This window comes from Nyctereutes procyonoides, unplaced genomic scaffold (assembly GCF_905146905.1).
Source record: "Nyctereutes procyonoides isolate TBG_1078 unplaced genomic scaffold, NYPRO_anot_genome, whole genome shotgun sequence".
In the NCBI taxonomy this organism is placed as follows: Eukaryota; Metazoa; Chordata; class Mammalia; order Carnivora; family Canidae; genus Nyctereutes; species Nyctereutes procyonoides.
Window position 1 is genome coordinate 25,963,100 of NW_026575120.1, and position 17,431 is coordinate 25,980,530.

General features: G+C 48.2%; 1 protein-coding gene across 2 annotated transcripts in view; it reads right to left on the reverse strand.

The window, feature by feature from the left end:
* Positions 1-2,807: 2,807 nt before the first annotated feature.
* The window catches only part of NUB1 (negative regulator of ubiquitin like proteins 1), a 29,309-nt gene continuing 14,685 nt past the window's right edge, over positions 2,808-17,431 (reverse strand). For both annotated transcript variants that reach the window (XM_055334803.1, XM_055334804.1), the window contains exons 8-15: positions 17,275-17,381; positions 11,904-12,090; positions 11,085-11,192; positions 10,104-10,256; positions 6,465-6,611; positions 4,816-4,911; positions 3,966-4,143; positions 2,808-3,794 (exon numbers count right to left, since the gene is read on the reverse strand). In XM_055334803.1, coding sequence (XP_055190778.1) covers positions 3,601-3,794; positions 3,966-4,143; positions 4,816-4,911; positions 6,465-6,611; positions 10,104-10,256; positions 11,085-11,192; positions 11,904-12,090; positions 17,275-17,381 — 1,170 coding nt within the window. In that variant the 3' untranslated portion in view covers positions 2,808-3,600. The remainder of the gene's footprint in view (positions 3,795-3,965; positions 4,144-4,815; positions 4,912-6,464; positions 6,612-10,103; positions 10,257-11,084; positions 11,193-11,903; positions 12,091-17,274; positions 17,382-17,431) is intronic.

Below are 17,431 nucleotides of genomic sequence, written 5' to 3' on the forward strand. Positions count from 1 at the left end.
CTCTGGACTATGTCTTTTGTTCTGCCCACGCTCAGCTTCCTCCCGAGGGAGGAGGGGTTCCCGCGACCGGGGGCCTCACCCCCCGGGGGGCCTGCCCCTCCCCGGGGTGCAGGGGGGCTGCGGCCCTGTCCCCCCCACCGCGGCACTCGCGTGGGGAGAGGCCCGGGAGCAAGGAACCGGCCCTGCGGCCTGTCCGGGAGGCTGCGGGGATCCGTGGGCCCTGCTGGGAGCCCCGGGTCTGCGTGAGTGCAGGAGGGCGCTGCCCTGGGGTCCGGGTGTGCAGGAGCCGGCCCGGGGGCGGGGTGGGGGCGCGGCACATCCCGCAGGAGCCCCAGGGGCCAGGCCCCGAGGAGAGCCGCCCCCAGCTGCCCTCGTCACCTGAAGGGGGCGCTCTGGCGGTGCCGGAGAAGCTGCGGGCCGCGCCTGCGGTTGAGCTCAGCGTCTCGCGGGACCCCCGAGGCGGAGGAGCAGGTTGTCCACTGCGCTAATCCAAGAGCTGTTTCACCAGCAAGACGCGCTGTAGGGCCTGTGCTCCCGGGGGCAGCCAGGTCCAGCCCTGACTGGTGGCTCCCTCTCCCTCAGGCCCACTGATAGGTACGGGATTGACACCTGGGGCAGTAGGAAGGGTCGGGTACCTCTGTGACTGTCCTCCAGGCCACGCCCCCAAGCCCCGGGAACCCGGGTGTCCGTCTCCCCAGGAAAACAGGCTTGCCGGTGACAACCACATGCAGCAGCATCGCTCTGCATTCTTTGGGTGGGACTCAAAACTCACAGTCCGAGCGCTGCTGGCTGTGGCAGGGGGGCACTCACTACCTGGTGGCCCTCTGGGGTCATGCCGCCTGCCGAAGGGGCGTCCTGGGAGCTGAGGTGCATTTCAGGGAGGGCAGGCAGAGGGCCCACCCTGAGCAGCCTGCTAGGATTTCCACGTTGCTGACAGGCAGGCAGCTGGAGTACCAGACGCTATTGCTGTTCACAGCCGATGTCACGTTCCTGCCCTGCAGCTTTTGCTCGTTTGTCACCCCAGATCCCCCATCTTATCCAACCACAACAGAGAATAAAACACACGGGCAACAATCCATCCAGGGAAGCAACCCCGGGTGCGGATCATAAAACAGGAGCTGCTGCACGTTTGTTCTCCTGCCTGCCTCTCCTGGAGAGAGTAGGAAATGGAACTGTTATATTTATGGAGAATATATTTGGGTAATTTTCATTTCTATGCCGCACAAGCCCGTGTTAGCTGTTGAGGATGTAAAGACCAGATGACCAGGTATTCTTTGCTTTTGACAAATGCAGCTGGATAGGGGAGGAAGGACAGAAGTACTTACTGCCATATGGGCAGTTAACATGGACAGGGCATGAAGTGTCACCAAAGCCAAGAGCAGATGGAATTTCACAAGAGAAGGACCAGCATCACAGGTGAAGAGTGCACCTGCATTCCACTCCTGGAGTTGTCTGATGGCCTGGGTGTTCGGCCTCTTGGATCCAGACCCCCTGCCTGCCTTTTTGAGTGCTCTGTAGTTGGACTTGGCATCCTTCCCACCTCATTCTCTGCCCCAACCCACAGTCTGGTGGGCCTAGAGCGGCTGTGACCTCATGAATATGGCACATTTGGCCTGTCCTATGCCAACTATTGCCTCTTCATTGGTCTCAGGTCTAGAATGTTCTCTGACTCTCCAAGGAGAGCCCCTTCCAAGGTCCACCTCCCCTGACTCTTCCGGCCTCAGCACACTCCTGTTGACTTGGAGACATTTTCATTACAAATGTCCTCTGCTGCCTCTCTTGTCCTCCAGACCTGGGAGTGGTACTTGGTCACTGCTTGTCTAGTTTTTACACACCAGTTGGAGGCAAAGCCAGGACCAGAACCTGTCTCCCAACTTGGGATGGGCAGCCCTCCTCACGAGGCGCATGGTCCCTAAGGTGAGAACTGGCCTCTCTGCATCTCTTTGAGAGCAGATGAAGCAATGTCAGAGCGCTGCTCATGTGTCCCTGCTTTCCTAGCCTTTCTATGATCATGAAGAAAGCTTTTGGGAAGCTAGAAGCCAGGCCCAGCCCAAGGCCAGGACAGTAACTAGTTAGCCACAAGCTGCAATTTATGCCCAAAATCCAAGTAGGACACAGTCCAGGCAAACCAAGAGACCCCCCACTCCCAATCACCTTGGTGGTCGGCCACTTCAACACCAACAGCACAAACCCCTGTCCCCTCCTGGCAGCCTCCTTCCTCCCCATCAGCTACAGACGTCGATGTGATTTCACAGAACTCCATGCAAGCAAACAACTTGAATCTAAATGAAACTCTAGACCAGATATTTTCAACACATAGAACAGTTTAGGAGTTTGAGCAACTAATTGCAAAGTTAGGCTGACAGTTTTTGAATATATTTTCCACCTTTTATTTCCATCTGTACCATCCATTTTAAAAGATGACAGAAAAGATTCCCACTAATTCAAACTGGACTGTTATTCAAGCTTTATGAAAATGATGAGTGAAAAAGTCAAAGCATTTCAGCCACCCCTTGACGGCAGCAGTGTGACACATCTGCCCTGAGTCGCAGAAGCTTCCAGCGACTTCTGGAAGGGAAGAGTGTCAGGAATACACCTGGCACTTGATTCAGCACACTGCGGCTGCCAGTGGTGTCCTGGGGCTGGACCAGGTTTTCATTTAATACACATCTACGAAGGAATGCATGGCACAGGGAGGGTGATTATTTGGGCCATTAAGAGGCTAACTATGCACCTTTAGAAATAGTCTTCTGGGACCCATGTATACCCAAAACCCCCCACAAATCCAGAGAACATAGATCTCAATCTCTGATAAGTATCTCAGCCAGCAGTGAGTTTAATGTGATAGCACAGCATCCGAAAATGCTAATTAAAAATTAGTTGCTTTGGTTAGCATTTAAAACCTTCCCATTTAATAAAAGATTTTCATAACGAATTTTGAACATCTATAAATTCTCAACTTCAACCCTGAATTTCAAGTGCACATTTTACTAAACTAAGAGCATAGAAGACGGACTTTCAAGTCTGCCACGATTTGGTATGGCTACTATAGTCAATGCCTCATCTTTAGTCTCCCAAAGCGCTTGGAATGGCTGAAGATTTAAAATTCAGGGATGGGCCAGTGAGGCTGAAGCAGGAAGGCAGAGCTGCATCATGGGAGGCAGGAAGAGGTCAGCAGTGAGCTCAGAAGACCAGGACAGCAGGCAAAATGAAGAGCAAATGAATCTGGATGCTTCCCCTCCCCACCAGCAATTCCTGGAGACCTTCCCCAGGGGCCACCCTATTCCCCAGAAGGAATCCTTCCCATTTCTGGGTAAAAAGCCAAGCAGGGAAGACCGTGTTAGGGCTGCAGCCTCTAAAGGCAGCCAGGAAGAAGATCAAGCCAGAGGCAGCTCCTTTCCTGAGGTCAGTGTTAGGGACCAACACTCCACCCACCTCTGCCCCAGCCCCCTCTGCCCTCACTGCAGCCCCAGATCCCTGCTCGTCCCTCCTGCACCCAAGTAGGAAGCACCCGTGCAGCAAAATCAGATCAAAAGAAGGAAAAAAAGACCTGCATTCGACTTTTCATAATGATAGAATTTATAAGCAGAAACTCAGTACTTATTTCTGCTCATTATTGTTTTTCTTTGCTGCTGACTTTATATTTTCTACATAAGATAAGTACTCTGCAATAATAATTTCTTCATCTTCCAGCGTTGAGTCAAGATAATCTTCTTCATGTTCTGGAATATCTTCCAGTATTTCATTGACAGCTTCGGTTTCCATATCTTCATCTGTTGAGGCACTAGAGGTACCTACAACAGAGGAACGTGGTTATAGCAGAGGTGGGGAGACGAACGGACCCACATGAGCATCCACGAGGCCCTCCCTGGCCACACAGCCTAAGCACAGAGCAGCGCTGCGTCCAGAAGGGCACACCTGCCCTGGCCCACTCCCACCTTGGTACTCAGAGGCCTCAGACCTACCTGCGGAATCGGAAGGGGACGTGGATGGCGTTGATGAAGAGTCTTCCACCAAGAGCTGCAGGTCAGGAGGAAGAGTTCCTCCGTTGTGGGCGAGGGTCTGAGCTGCCAACTGCACATTTCCCCTGAACACTCTCAAGGCGGCATCAGCCACCACCGCGTCGAAGCCCATGTACACCAGCTAGGGGAGAGCATGGGGAAGAGGTGGCTACCCACAGGCCTCGGCGACACAGAGCTGACCCATGCCCAGCACTCCCATCCGCCCCCTTCCCTGGCAGGGACAGCCTCACAGGGAATATGTGTCTAAGGCCCCTGGTGTGCACACTGCTCTTCAGTGTGTCACACTGCTCTTTAGCACCAGCGGGTACATGGGGCCACTCAGAAAGGATTGAGGAAGACTGAGCCAAATGTTCCAACCCCCGGGCCTCTCGGAATGGCAACAAGCTTGTGGGCCCACAGGGACGTGCTACAACAGTCACTAGGACCTGTAGGAAATCAGTCACAAGGCCCTCAGTGTGCTAACGGGGGAGGGAAACGTGGACAGAGTCATCACGGTGATGTCCTTATGGGTCACAGGCAGAGACATGCTTGAAAGCAGAGGTAGCTGATGTGGAAAGTTCTCTATGCATACAAGAGAGAAAAAGTCTAAAGAACCTCCAGTTGCCTTCCAATTTCCAACTCTGGAAGGAAATACCTCCTGCTTCACTTCTACCCACCGCAACTGCCGCATGCTCGGCTGGCCTCCTAGGGTGGGCCCGAGTCCTGCCTAGAGCCCTGTCCTGCCCACCTCATCACATTAGCACACCCCATGCAAGGCCATGGGGGCGAGGGGCGCAAATCCATTCTTACTTACTTGGTCAATGTTTTCCTGGGAAGGACTTTCTTGCTGGTTGTTCGTTTCAGGATCTGAATCATTTAACCACCACATCTGAGGATTGCTGAGAAGAATCTGGAAACACAGGAATACCCTTTACTCAGCACTCACACCTGTGCATTTAGATGAAGCACCCCCTCGCTGCAAGGCACACTGGTCACGGGACACCCGACTAACAGTGTAGGATGCTGAGGGGGGGCCAGGCAAAGGATGTGTAGGAAGCAGGGGAAAGGGACCATCCCCCCAGCCCAGGTATGGCTGGGGATGCTGGTGTTTAGACAGCTTCCTATCAAAGGTACCATGGGAGTTGAGATCTGGAGGAGCAAGATTAGCCACACAAAAGATCCCCTCTGGGCAGGCGGGGGGGGGGGGGGGGGGGGGGCGGCCTCAGCGGTTTAGCGCCGCCTTCAGCCAGGACATGATCCTGGAGACACAGGATCATGTCCTGTATTGGGCTCCCTGCATGCAGCCTGCTTCTCCCTCTGCCTGTGTCTCTCCGCGTGCACGCGCGCGCTCTCTCTCTCATGAATAAATAAATTAAATCTTTAAAAAAAAAGAAAAAAAAAAGATCCCTGGGAAGTGGAAGGTACAAGAGCTCAGCCTCTGGGGCCACAGGTCAGGCAGGGCCATAAGCACAAAGGCTTCTTGGAGGTGCAGGGCGGCCCTGGGGTCATTTCTCTTTGGAGTGTCATGGGCTACATTTCAATTTAAAATGTCAAGGAGAGGACAGAGTTCTTTTGACCCTTGATTTCCATATCACACAATACTTACTCTTAACCTTTAAAAACCCTTTTGAGGAGTGTCCCTTAATTACTTCCATACTGGTGGCACATCTCACTTGCTACTTGTGTAGTTAAATCTCCTGGGGGGGCCATCGGTCCTTCCATGTATTTAGAATGTCCTGCCTTTATATTTTTCCAACATAAGTCGAACTAGATACTCAAGTTCATTTATAAATGTATACACACACGCACACATACATTTACTTGTGGAAACTTCTGAGGAATGGACAGGAGGTCTTGAGAATTAAACGGCAAAGGCAGGGAATGCTCCTAGCTGCCTGCAGGGCCCAGTGTGAGGGGCAAGTGAGGGGACACCTGCCCACCTGGCCCGCAGCTCCCACTCCCTTGGGCCTCCACCCTCATGTGGGTCCTGTGCCTGCCCGGAGAGGCACCCCCCTCTGCCTGGCCAGCCTGTGTGACCCTCCACAACTCAGCGGAACCCCTGCTCCCCGCATGCTGTGCTCCCACACAGTGGCCTTCCCTCCACTGTGTTCTGTCTCCCCAACACTCTGTGGGCTCCCTGAGGCCAACGTGTACTGACTGAATCAATAAAACAATATTAAAATTTTTTTTTAGCTAAAAGAAAACTATCGTAAGGCTTTAGTAACTCTTCTCTTCCTCCACATCTCTGCTAAACTCCTGGTGTTGCCATCAGAAACCTTCCACAAAGCTCTGCCCTGTGGGCTCTGCTATTGGGACGGAGAACGAGAGAACTGACCCTTGGATCCAAACCAGGACTGGGAGAAGGCCCTGGCAGGGGGACCCCACGCACCACGAAAGGACATGGAGGGGAGCCCATGACCCACAAGCAGGGGCGCTCAGGGTGGGCTGCAGGGGAGGCACTACCTTCAGGGCTTCGTCCAGGTTCCCACTGGCCTGATGCAGGGCCTGCTTGGCTGCGTGAGTAGAGTAGCCCATTCCTTTCAAGGAGTTTATGTTCTCCAGCCGGCGTCTTTTCTTCTCTTTTTCCTCTTTCCTTATTTGGGCCAATTCCTTTAGGAAAACAGTAAAGTCAGAGTTGGGGATTGAGGTTCTGCAGGAAGCCTTCTCAATCTATGCTCTGTAGGATTTCTGGGGTTGCCACGCAGAGTGGAAAACAAAAGAAGGGGGATGAACCTCTCAGCATGTCCCACATCAACAGCACCGAGGGCTGCGGGCTGGCACAGAGGGCATGAAGAGGGCATGGCACTGCTGGGGGGTGGGGGCAGTGGGAGCTGGAGAGCTCTGTCTGGGGCAGAGGAGAGTGCCTCAGTTACCGCCTGCCCAGCCCCAAGGAGCTCACTGCTGCCAGGCTGAGACATGGATGGCCCCTCTTCCAGTAAGGGGGTAGAGGAGCTTTATCCATGGCTGGGGGGTGGGAAGGGGGGCTTTCTGGCCGCTGGTTAAGTCCTGGGATCTTGTTAAAATGTGGAGTCTGAATGGGGGGTGGGGGCAGTGTGCCGGGTGATACCAAAGATGCAGATGTATCCACCCCACTCCAGGTGCTCCTAGGGCCTATCAACCCATTTAAAACCTCCAGAACACTCAATGCCAGGAGACAAAGGCCATCTAATCCCATGACTCTTTTTTTTTTAATTTTTAAAAGATTTTATTTATTTATTCATGAGAGACACACAGAGAGAGAGAGAGAGAGAGGCAGAGACACAGGCAGAGGGAGAAGCAGGCTCCATGCAGGGAGCCCGACGTGGGACTCGATCCCAGGTCTCCAGGATCACACCCCAGGCTGCAGGCAGCAGTAACCCGCTGCGCCACCAGGGCTGCCCTAATCCTATGACTCGACTCTGAGTCTCAGAAGTGCCTTCTGTTGCTGCCAAAGCCTGAGAAGGGCTACAAAGAGTTCTAGCCTCTTCTCTCCCATCTCAGCCCCAATCAGGAGAGTTCAGAATTTGTTTTAGAAACAAATGTCATTCTAGGGGCACCTGGGTGGCTCAGTTAAGTGTCCAGCTCTTGATTTCGGCTCAGGTCATGATCTCAGGGTGGGGATATGGACGGAGCCCATGTTGGGCTCTGCCCTCAGTGGGGAGCCTGCTTCTCTCCATCTGCCCCTCCCCTTGCACTCTCTAAAATAAATATTAAAAAAAAAACAAAAAAACAAAAAACTACAGATTCTGCTGACCAAAAAAACAAAACAAACTAAAACAAACTTGAAAACCACTAATTTAATCCAACCTCATCATTTTGCCAATGAGAAGACAGAAAATCTCTAAAGAAAGTTAAGTGGCCTGCTGGTTAAGGTCACGGCTGACTGCAGAGCTGGGCTGAGGGCTTTTGCACAATTCTAGAGATGGTGAGCTCTCAGCCAACACCAGGAAAACAGTGGAGAGAACGGCTTTTTCTTCTTCGTCTATCCCTCCTCCGTGGCTCAGCCCAAGCAACAAGTGCCACACATCTTGCACACAAGAGGGACAGAGCCTCATCTCTTGGGAAAAAAGGAGTCATCACGGTGCTGCCAAGAATTCCCACAGAGCCCGCAGGACTACAGACCAGTGACTGGCCAAAAGATACCCAGGGACGAACGCATCCTTTGACTCTAATTTCCTGTTTCAAACTGGACAACCTACTGATGAGCACCCTGCCCTGCTGATGGGGACGTGGCAGGGCCACTCCCTTCACCCCAACACCCACGTCCTCCTGCTGATGCCTCTGACCTCCGCCCAGGCAGCAGGCTTGGCCATCTAGAGCCTCAGAGCCCCACTGGCCAGGTGCCAGTGCCTCCTCTGGCACCCAGGGTCCCAACACCCAGCCTCCATGTCCCCACGCTGCCCTGTCCCCCCTGCTCCTCAACCACATGGGCCAGTGAAGGGATTCTGTGGCACCGGCGTTTTGACCTGTATTCTCACCTCCCTGCCGCATCAGCTGCCCCTACCTGCCCCACCCCCTGCCTCCAATTTTAGCTCTTCCATTTATATTCCAAGACACCTGCACAACACTCAAACACAGAGAAGGGTGCTGCCGGCCAGCAGATGCAGGATCCGGCTTCATCTCACCCCGATCTGTCAGGAGGTCGGATCCTCAAAGTGCGGCTCCTTCAAGTACAAGGGTCTAGTTCGCCTTCCTGTTAATCATGTGGACACACAGGAGAAAAGTAGTTTTCCTGATGTTTCCCTTTACACTAGAAACTGGAACAATAAAACGGACGGGGCAGAGGCCGGGGGTACCGCACTGAGCTGTGTGGTGGAGGCAGTAGTCAGGCCCGCTGGGAGGGTGGAGGGGGGGAGGCTCGGGTGCTGGGGGTGCCGGGGTGAACGGGCTGTAGGACGGGGCTGGTGAGCTCGTCATGGGGAAGCAGCCTAGTAGGCTTCTGGCTGCTCCTTCTGCCTCACGGGAAACTAGCCTCTGCTGAGAGCCACACTGTACAACAACACTTCTAGGAATCCGTGCCCCCTCGGCTGGCGGAGATGGAGATGGAAAAGCCCACACCAAAAGCCTTGGGGGCTGCAAGGGCAGCAGAACCTGGGAGCCATGCCAGGCTGCCCTTTTGTCCACCCTCCTGGAGCTGCAGAGTGGACCCTGGGGAAGAGCTGTGGAGGGTTCTAGGGTCTTCTGTAACCCTTACCCTTGCCAGTGAGCAGCGCAGTGCTGCTCTGAGGTCTCTGGCAGCCCCGGCCTCTGGCTCAACGGGAAGACCCAGGTGACAACAGCCAACAGAGACAGAAGCCAGGTTCTCCACCTCAGGGTGACCCCACTGAACCAACTAACCAGAGACTTGTCCTGCTTTGGGGCGCTTCACAGTGAAGCAGGTCCATAACTACCTCCCCAGTATTTAAGCCAAAGCAGCCTGGACCCACACCCACTGGGTGAAGAGTGAACAGCGCCCACCACTCACATATGCTGCTGTTTTGTCCTTCGTTTTCTCCAAGGGCTGTGATTCAACTCTTTTTTTTTTTTTTTTTTGTGATTCAACTCTTAACACACACACACAAGGGATGGGACTCCACTGTTCTTTAAGAACATTTATTTTTACTACTTATAAAAACTCACGAGAACACTATTCTCAGATAGGACATGGAGAGTGCGTGAGAAACCTGGTCTTCGTTCAGGATTTACCACTGATCTGACCCACAACCCATTCATAAAACTGGGAATTATCTGCCCCAGTGGCCCTAACAGTGGCCCATGGGAAAACAAAGCCCCTTTTAAAATGCTTTCCAGAAATCTACCACAGTTAAAAAACAGAGAGAGGAGACATGCACAGACAGGCTACTTGGATAATGGACTTCGGAGCTACTGCCACCACAGCAGGAAATAAAACTAAGGCAACTGCACTGCCTGAAATTAATGCAATTAAAATAGACAAGTTTCTCCTGTTTCTTCCCAGTCTGAAGCATAAAGAGCTTCTTGTGATTATAACTACTATGGAACAATCGTTTGCTTTTCTTTCATACCCAGGAGCTATAGCATTTTGGAAATAGGCTTACTATTGCCTCAAGTTTCACACCTATGCAAAGGCCGAGACCCAGTGTCACCGAGACCAAGTTAAGGTACCTCTCTGCGGTTGGTAATGTGGGCAGCCGCGTGGTCCACATTCCCGTCACATGCCCTCAGGCCAAGCCGGGCCTCCTGGGCAGTAAATCCCAACTGCAACAAATTGTGAACTTTTGACGGATCAATGTAGAGCTCTTTAAAGAGTTGACGTGCCTACAGACAAGAAAAAAATACAAGAGTCATGCATGTAACCTTCACAACATTAAAGCTTAACACAAAGCTAAGGCCTGAAAAAAGGAAGCTTGTATCCAGTGTGAATTAGGGTGTGTCAGATTTTAGATAAAAACTCTCAACCCTGCTTATTATTAACCAGCTTGAACAGAATAGACATGTGATGTATCATACTGAATAGAGGGAAACAGGCTGAGTATTATGGGCAGGGCTGGTATCCGCTATCTCCTCCATTTTTGTCACCAAATACGCTGAATTTGAGCTGTGCACATGGCATTTCTCACCCTCTCCTGCAACCAGGTGTAGCTAGGTGGTTAAGTCCAGGCCAGTGGCCTGTAGTAGGAGTGACAGCCCCAACTTCTGGTCTTTCCAGAGGCAGCCCTGGACTCTCTCTCTCTCTCTCTCTCTCTCTCTCTCTCTCTCTCTCACACACACACACACACAAGCACTCCCTCCCTCCCTCCGTCTCTCTCTCCCTCTGCTGGCTGGAAGAGGACTGACAGGAGCCACCATAGCTGCCACACACAGGCTGGCCAAGCTGCTCCACTGACCCGCCTGCTCATCTCCATGCTGCTAGATGAGACATGGAGACTACAGCCAATTAAAGTCACTGTCTTTCTGAGGTTTCCTTATCACAGCAGCTCACATGCACCCTAGCAAATACGAGTACGGCTATGGCCTGTGTGACGCAGAGGGCACAGAGGACAGAGGCAAGTTCCTCACCACACTACTGAGTTTATGAAATACTTGACATCTTGGAATGAAAAAAAAAGTAGGTGAAAATACTCCCTGGAGTATTCATTTCCTTACCTTGTTGAGATACTCACGAGCCTCTTCACCATTTCCACTGTGATAGTTTCGGATACCTTGAAGCAAGTAAAGTCTTAAAAACAATACCTTCTCTTTCCCACAGTTCCCCTAAAGTTATTGGGGGGAAAAAGTATAAAATTATTTCTAATTACAGATCTAGAATATTCACACTTGTAATTCCCTTCATCTCTACAGGGGCAAAACAGTATGACTAAAATGTTTCTATCTTTAGTTATTGCTGAGGGCAAAAGTAAAGATCCCAGAGGACAATGACACCTCATGTCCCACAAGGAAGAATTGGTCAGAACACCTGTGTCCAGACACCCAAGACTGTAGTTCTTCTGGTCAGTAAGGAAGTACACAGAAACCCAAACCAGGGATATTTTATACTCCCCTGAAATTTCCAAGCAGAATTCTGATGACTTGTGGAAATCACCTTACAAAAATCATTATTCAAATCAGAGCTCTTGAGCTGTGACTCACTTGTGTCAACTGTTACCATTCAAAATGTCTATTTTTTCTGCATTCAAATCTTCCATGAGACGCTACTGAACACGGTCACCAGCTCTCTTGGTCGAGGTGATCATCGACGGGGTTCTAGGACTGGAAGACTGTCCCTCCAGCTAAACACTGCACAGGCCAAAGTAATAGCCCAACTTGTAACACATTTCAAATTCCCATTAAAGGAGAGCTTCAAAAGAACCCCATGGATACTACTGCCAAATCACCTTTTGGCAGCAGTCTAAATTTTGTAGCAGGAATAAACTCAGATGGTAGAAATGGGCTCAATATTACATAAAACAAATTACAGTAACATACTTTTATGTTGACCAGCCTCTGGTGGTTTTCTCCGTAGCAATTTTTAAAGCATTTCTGAGCCAAGTTTAATTTTTTTTCTGCATCATCAAGGCATTCCAGTTGTTCCAAGCAGAAGTAACACCACACTATATCCAGCTGGAGCACTGCATAGTTATCTACTGTATCCAGCAGTTCCCTGCAACACTCACTAGGGGAGCGGAAGGAAATGACATCACAGAAAAGTCACATTAAAAACCTTTTTGTGAATTACTGGAAGTCTTTTCCAGGTTCTGCTATATTTCCAAAGACTGGCTGCTATACAGCACAGACCCCAGTGCTTACAAAGGGAGCTATATTTATAATCTGAATCCTCCTGACGGGGGAAAAAAGCAGTTAGGGCTCACCACGAAGTGTGATACAACCACCACCCCACTGCCCCAGGCATAAACACACACACACCCTTGCTACCTGGGAAAGAGGTTCAGCAAGAAGTGGAAATTGAGGTCACGGTGTCAGAACCCTTCAGCAAACATGAGGAGACCGTGGTTTAAAGCAAAGATTTCCAACACTGACTGCAAACCTGAGGATTTTTTTCTTTTGTTTCTTACTGATGCTGAAACCCCATCTACATCAAATCTTAACAGAAATCTCTGGAGGTAGGCCTTGGAGGTTGTATATCAAAAATCTCCCTGGGTGAGTCTAATGTACAGCCAAAGTTGAGAACAATGCTTTAAAGAGCCCCCCACCTCCAAAAAAAATCACTACTTAACTATGAATGCCTCAACTGATGAAAACAAGGCATTCATGTCCAATCACAGTCAAGCTGGGAGGAAAAACAATCCAGAAAATGCCAGGCTTTAAATGCTTAGCTGATCTGGGGTCTCAGGTGCAGGCAAAATGCTACTCTGTAGCTGTACTCAGGTCCAGAGAAGAGGGAAATGTTGACAAAGATGGACATTGAGCTTATTTATTCTGATTTTAAAATGTGACTTTTAGAAATTCATAACACACATCTAGACCTCATGTCTGAACTTTCTTGTCACCAAAATGGGAAACCTCTGGAAGAAACTTGAAAGGTCTCGCCTGTTTGTTTTCGTGGGTATTCTATTAAAAATAAGACTGCTCTTGTATAAAACTGCAAAATCTACATGCCCTCAAGCTTCCCACCTTGCCTATCAATATCTGCTTGGAAGAAACAGAAAAACCAAAGGAATGAGATGGTGTCCTTCATAGCGTGATGCAGGAGCCTCCTGAGCAGAGCGTCAGCGCTCTGGGGTCTGCACAAGATGGTATACTGGGTGCAAGAGAAATCTGCTGGAGCAGCTTCCCACAGTTATCTGTTCTACTTTTCACCCACGGTTTCTACTCTTCATGAAAGTTCTGTGAGGTACACCCTGTACTTCATACACATGCACACACACACAGGCCCCTGCCTGAACTGCCTCCTCGGCCTGAGAATGTGCCTTTGAGGGAAGAGGAAAACCTCTGTGGGCTGTGCTCTGATCTTTCATCCGAGGTGACCCTACATTCTAGATTTCTGTTTCTGTGACAGATGATGATCCTGCCGTTCGTAAGAAAATGGGACATTTTGTCCCAGTTTTCACTGCCTTACATGGGTGTGCAGGCTCATTGTTGTTTATAATGAGAAGGAAGAGCAAGGACAGAAAACACCTCATTTCAGATAAAAATTAAATGTGTGCAAGTTCGTTCCAGAAGGAAGTACTGTGCAGCATAAAAACAACCCCAGGTCTCAGACTAACAAAGTACAGGTGATTCTTTTAGTTTCAGAAATAACACTTGCTATTCATTTAGAGGCCTATAAAAGATACCACAAAATCGACAATTACAGTTAATGATTCTGCAACTATTAAGGCCCGTATTTGAACCTGATCATGTCACTCAGAAAGAAAACTAACTTTTAAGACCTTGTATAAAATTGTATCTTAGAATATATTTTTATTAATACTGCTTTGGCTTATGGTTCTAGTAGCTTTCATACTCAATGGTGAATTTTCAGGTTAAAAACATGAATTAAAATAAATGAGCAACGTTTATTTAAACAAAGTCTACTGAACCTACCTTTAGAAAAATTCAGTCCCACTTGGGCTAAAAGCAGTTATTTAACAGAAATTTATTCTCTTTGCCTTATGAGTTTTAAATTTTTATATAAAATAAAGATGTCAATTTCAAAAAGGTAAGCTAAGCTTACATATCCCCAATTTTTTTTCCCCCCAGAAAGGTCAACTAAGAAGTCTTTTCAATCACTGGCTTGAAGGAACCAGATTATAGTGGCCTCACTGTGGTGTTTTTCTTACTTCTTATACTTGAGACTCGTTACAGTTATCTGGGGGTTTATAGTTTTCAACAAACTGCGAAAAATTTTGGCCATTACTTCTTATGATTCTTTTGTGGGGGGTGGGGGGCTGGCTGTCTCCTTTTGCAGGGACTACAATTATTGATATATTGATATATCAATAATATATTGATATATATTGATATATCAGGTCATCTGAAACTGCTTTACAACTAAATTGTGGGTGTTGTGTCCAATTTTTTAAAAATTTTCAGTCTGAAAAGGATTCCTGTTGGATCATTTCTATTGCCCCATCTTCACATGTACCCATCTTTCCTTCTGTGGTGTCCAATCTGCACTGCATCCCACCCCATGCTCTTCACCTCAGACACTGTATTTTTCATCTCTGCAATTCCAGTGTGGCTCTCTGTTCCATGTTCCATGTCTATTTAACATGCTCTATCCTTCCTCTACCTTCCCGAATATATGGAATGTGGCTACAGTAACTGTTTCAATGTCCTAGCCAATGAATTCTATCTTCTATGTCACTTCTGAGTCTGTTTTCATTAACTAGATTATTCTCTTTATTACAGCTGTAGTTCCCTGCCTCTTTGCACAACTGTCCGTTTTTAATTGATGACTGGATATTTCTGTATCTCTATAAATATTACTGCACTTTGTCTGAGATGCAGTTATTTGAAAACAGTATGATCCTTTTAAGGCTTGCTTTGAAGCTTTGTTAGGTGGGACCACGGCAGCCTTTGGAAGTGAGTTTGCCCTACTGCTGAGGCAACACAACACCCTTCTGAATTCTCTCTGTGATGTCTCGTAGTTTCCCACTGTGGCTGGTGGGAGCACAAATTATTCTTAGCCTTCTGAACTCTGAAGATTGTTCTCTGCTCCTTTGGGCGGGCAGGGGTGGAGGTGGGGGTGGGGTTCCCCTGCCCTGGGTGGTTTCCTAATAGGCACGTGATCATTACTCAAGGGAATACTCCAAGGACACCTTTTGAAGCTTTGTGACACATTCCTGCAGGCAGCTCTCTCCTCTCACACTTTGGCCTCCCTGGATTCCTAGCTCCATTTCTTCAACTCCAGGGAGACCAGGAGGCTCCACCTGGGTTTCTCGTCCCTGCGCTGCAGCCTACAGACTCTCTAGGTAGTGAGCTGAAAGGATTACAGGGCTCCCCCAGATTGTTTCCCTACCAAAAACCACAGTTTTCATACACTCTGCCCAAATTTCCAGTTGTTTCGGGTAATAGGGGACATCCAGTCCTTGTTACTCCATCTTGGCTGGAAGCAGAACTCCCACTGTGAGTTTTAAGCAGGGAAAGAAACTACTCTGGATCATACTGTCTACCATACCCCAAGACGTATCATAGAAAGTTCTAATGGAACTTCCAGCCTACCTGGAGGTAGGAAGGGGACAGAACAACTGAAGGGTCTTCCACCCACATCCCTGACCTGCACTAGAGTTGATATCCTTTACTAAGAGCAAGAACTTACACTAAAACTATGCTGATAAGTCAGCCTGAATAAAGAGCTTCAGGAAAAAAAAATTCTCTACTGAGGCACTGACAATGATCATTAGGTTATTATGTCTGCTACGTACTGTGAACTGAAGATAGTCATTTTTATTCAGGAGTTCCTGGAGACCTGAAAATTATTTCAAGGATTTGTCTGGGATAAAAAGATTGAGAAAGGTTCATAGGGACAAATTAAAATCAACTATGTCTTGGTGACTGCTGAGGCTGGATTAGAAATACACAGGAATTCACTGTACTAACCTTTACTTTTATATATATTTGAAATTTTCTGTAATAAAAAATTACAACCACCTACGGAAGGAAATGAACAATGTATCTGAGTCTGAAGGACCTAAACTGCAGCCAGCACCAGGAACAGCCAAGGAGAAAGAAAGGAGCACAGAAGCTGAGACAAAGTAGCAGAGTTAGAAAACCTGAAAGGCAATGGGTCTTTGTTCTAGTTATTTTCAGATCTGCCCCCTCCTCCCAAATATTTAAGAAATAAATCCCCCTTTTTGCTTAAGTTAGTTTAAATCTAGATTTTTCTCACTTAAAACTCAAGGGTGCCTGCTGCTAATATGGCTGGCAAACCATAAACATTTGTATTTATCCTTGTGAAGTGTGCAGTATATCCTGGGAATTCGTCAAAATGAAAAAGAAAACCCTAAAGTTGTTAACTTTTGACCATTTTTAGACATTAAGTCTATTTTTCAAATGTTTCTCTGCCAGGATTAGTTTCCCATCAAGAGGAATCAGGAGCCCTTGGGAAGCCACCAATGCCTGATCGGGGGCAGAAAACATCAGGATGAGTCTGGAATACCTCTGGATACTAGAGACCTCCAGGATCAGGTTGAAAGGATGCAGGACAGGACCCACTTATTGGCCAAAGATGATCAATTTAAGCACTGAGGTTTGAAACACATTTAAGGTGTTAAAATCCATGAGTTCATATTGATACTTAAAAACAAAACAAAACAAGAAGGAAGAAGAAAGAAAACCTCACTGGTGATATCCTTTTTGGAAAATTCTAGGGAAGTACTTCCTTTATTCTGAAAACAAAATAGGAAAGAACCAAGCATTTTATTCTTTCTGTACAAACTGTACCTCACCATAACCAAATAACTGACGAAAAATAATATTCCTTTTCACAAGAATCCCAGCAATAAACGCAGAAGGAATAATAAGGTATCACTATTTTGCAGTCCCTAAGGAAACAATGGATTTGGGGAATGATCATCAACAACCACACCAAAAAAGGGGGAAAAGCTGCCAGGGACTGCACAATGGATGGTGCAGGCTGACAACACATCACAGGAAACAGACATAGCTCCTACATGAGGGTGATAAAAATAAAATAAGTGCATATGTTTATAAAATTCTTTACAGGGAAGAGACATTAGAAATCTGAAGGGATGAAATAATTTACAAACTGGTCTACACTGTAACTATTCTTTTCACATTAACCACTGTCTTGGGTAAAAACCTGAAGTCTGAAGTATCTAGGGCAGAGATAGTGTTGTGTGTAATCTGGGCTAATTTCCTTAAAACTGGTAACACCAAGTACAAAAGTGCCTACCAGAAATATTTGTCAGCATCCAGCAGACATGGCAAGGCTATTCCATATTCTTTTCTTTTCAGGAAAGCTCTGCCTTTCTCATGATATCCCATAGCTAACATAAGGGCCTAGAAAAAATACAGATTTAAAAAAACATCACTTTAAACTATAATAAACA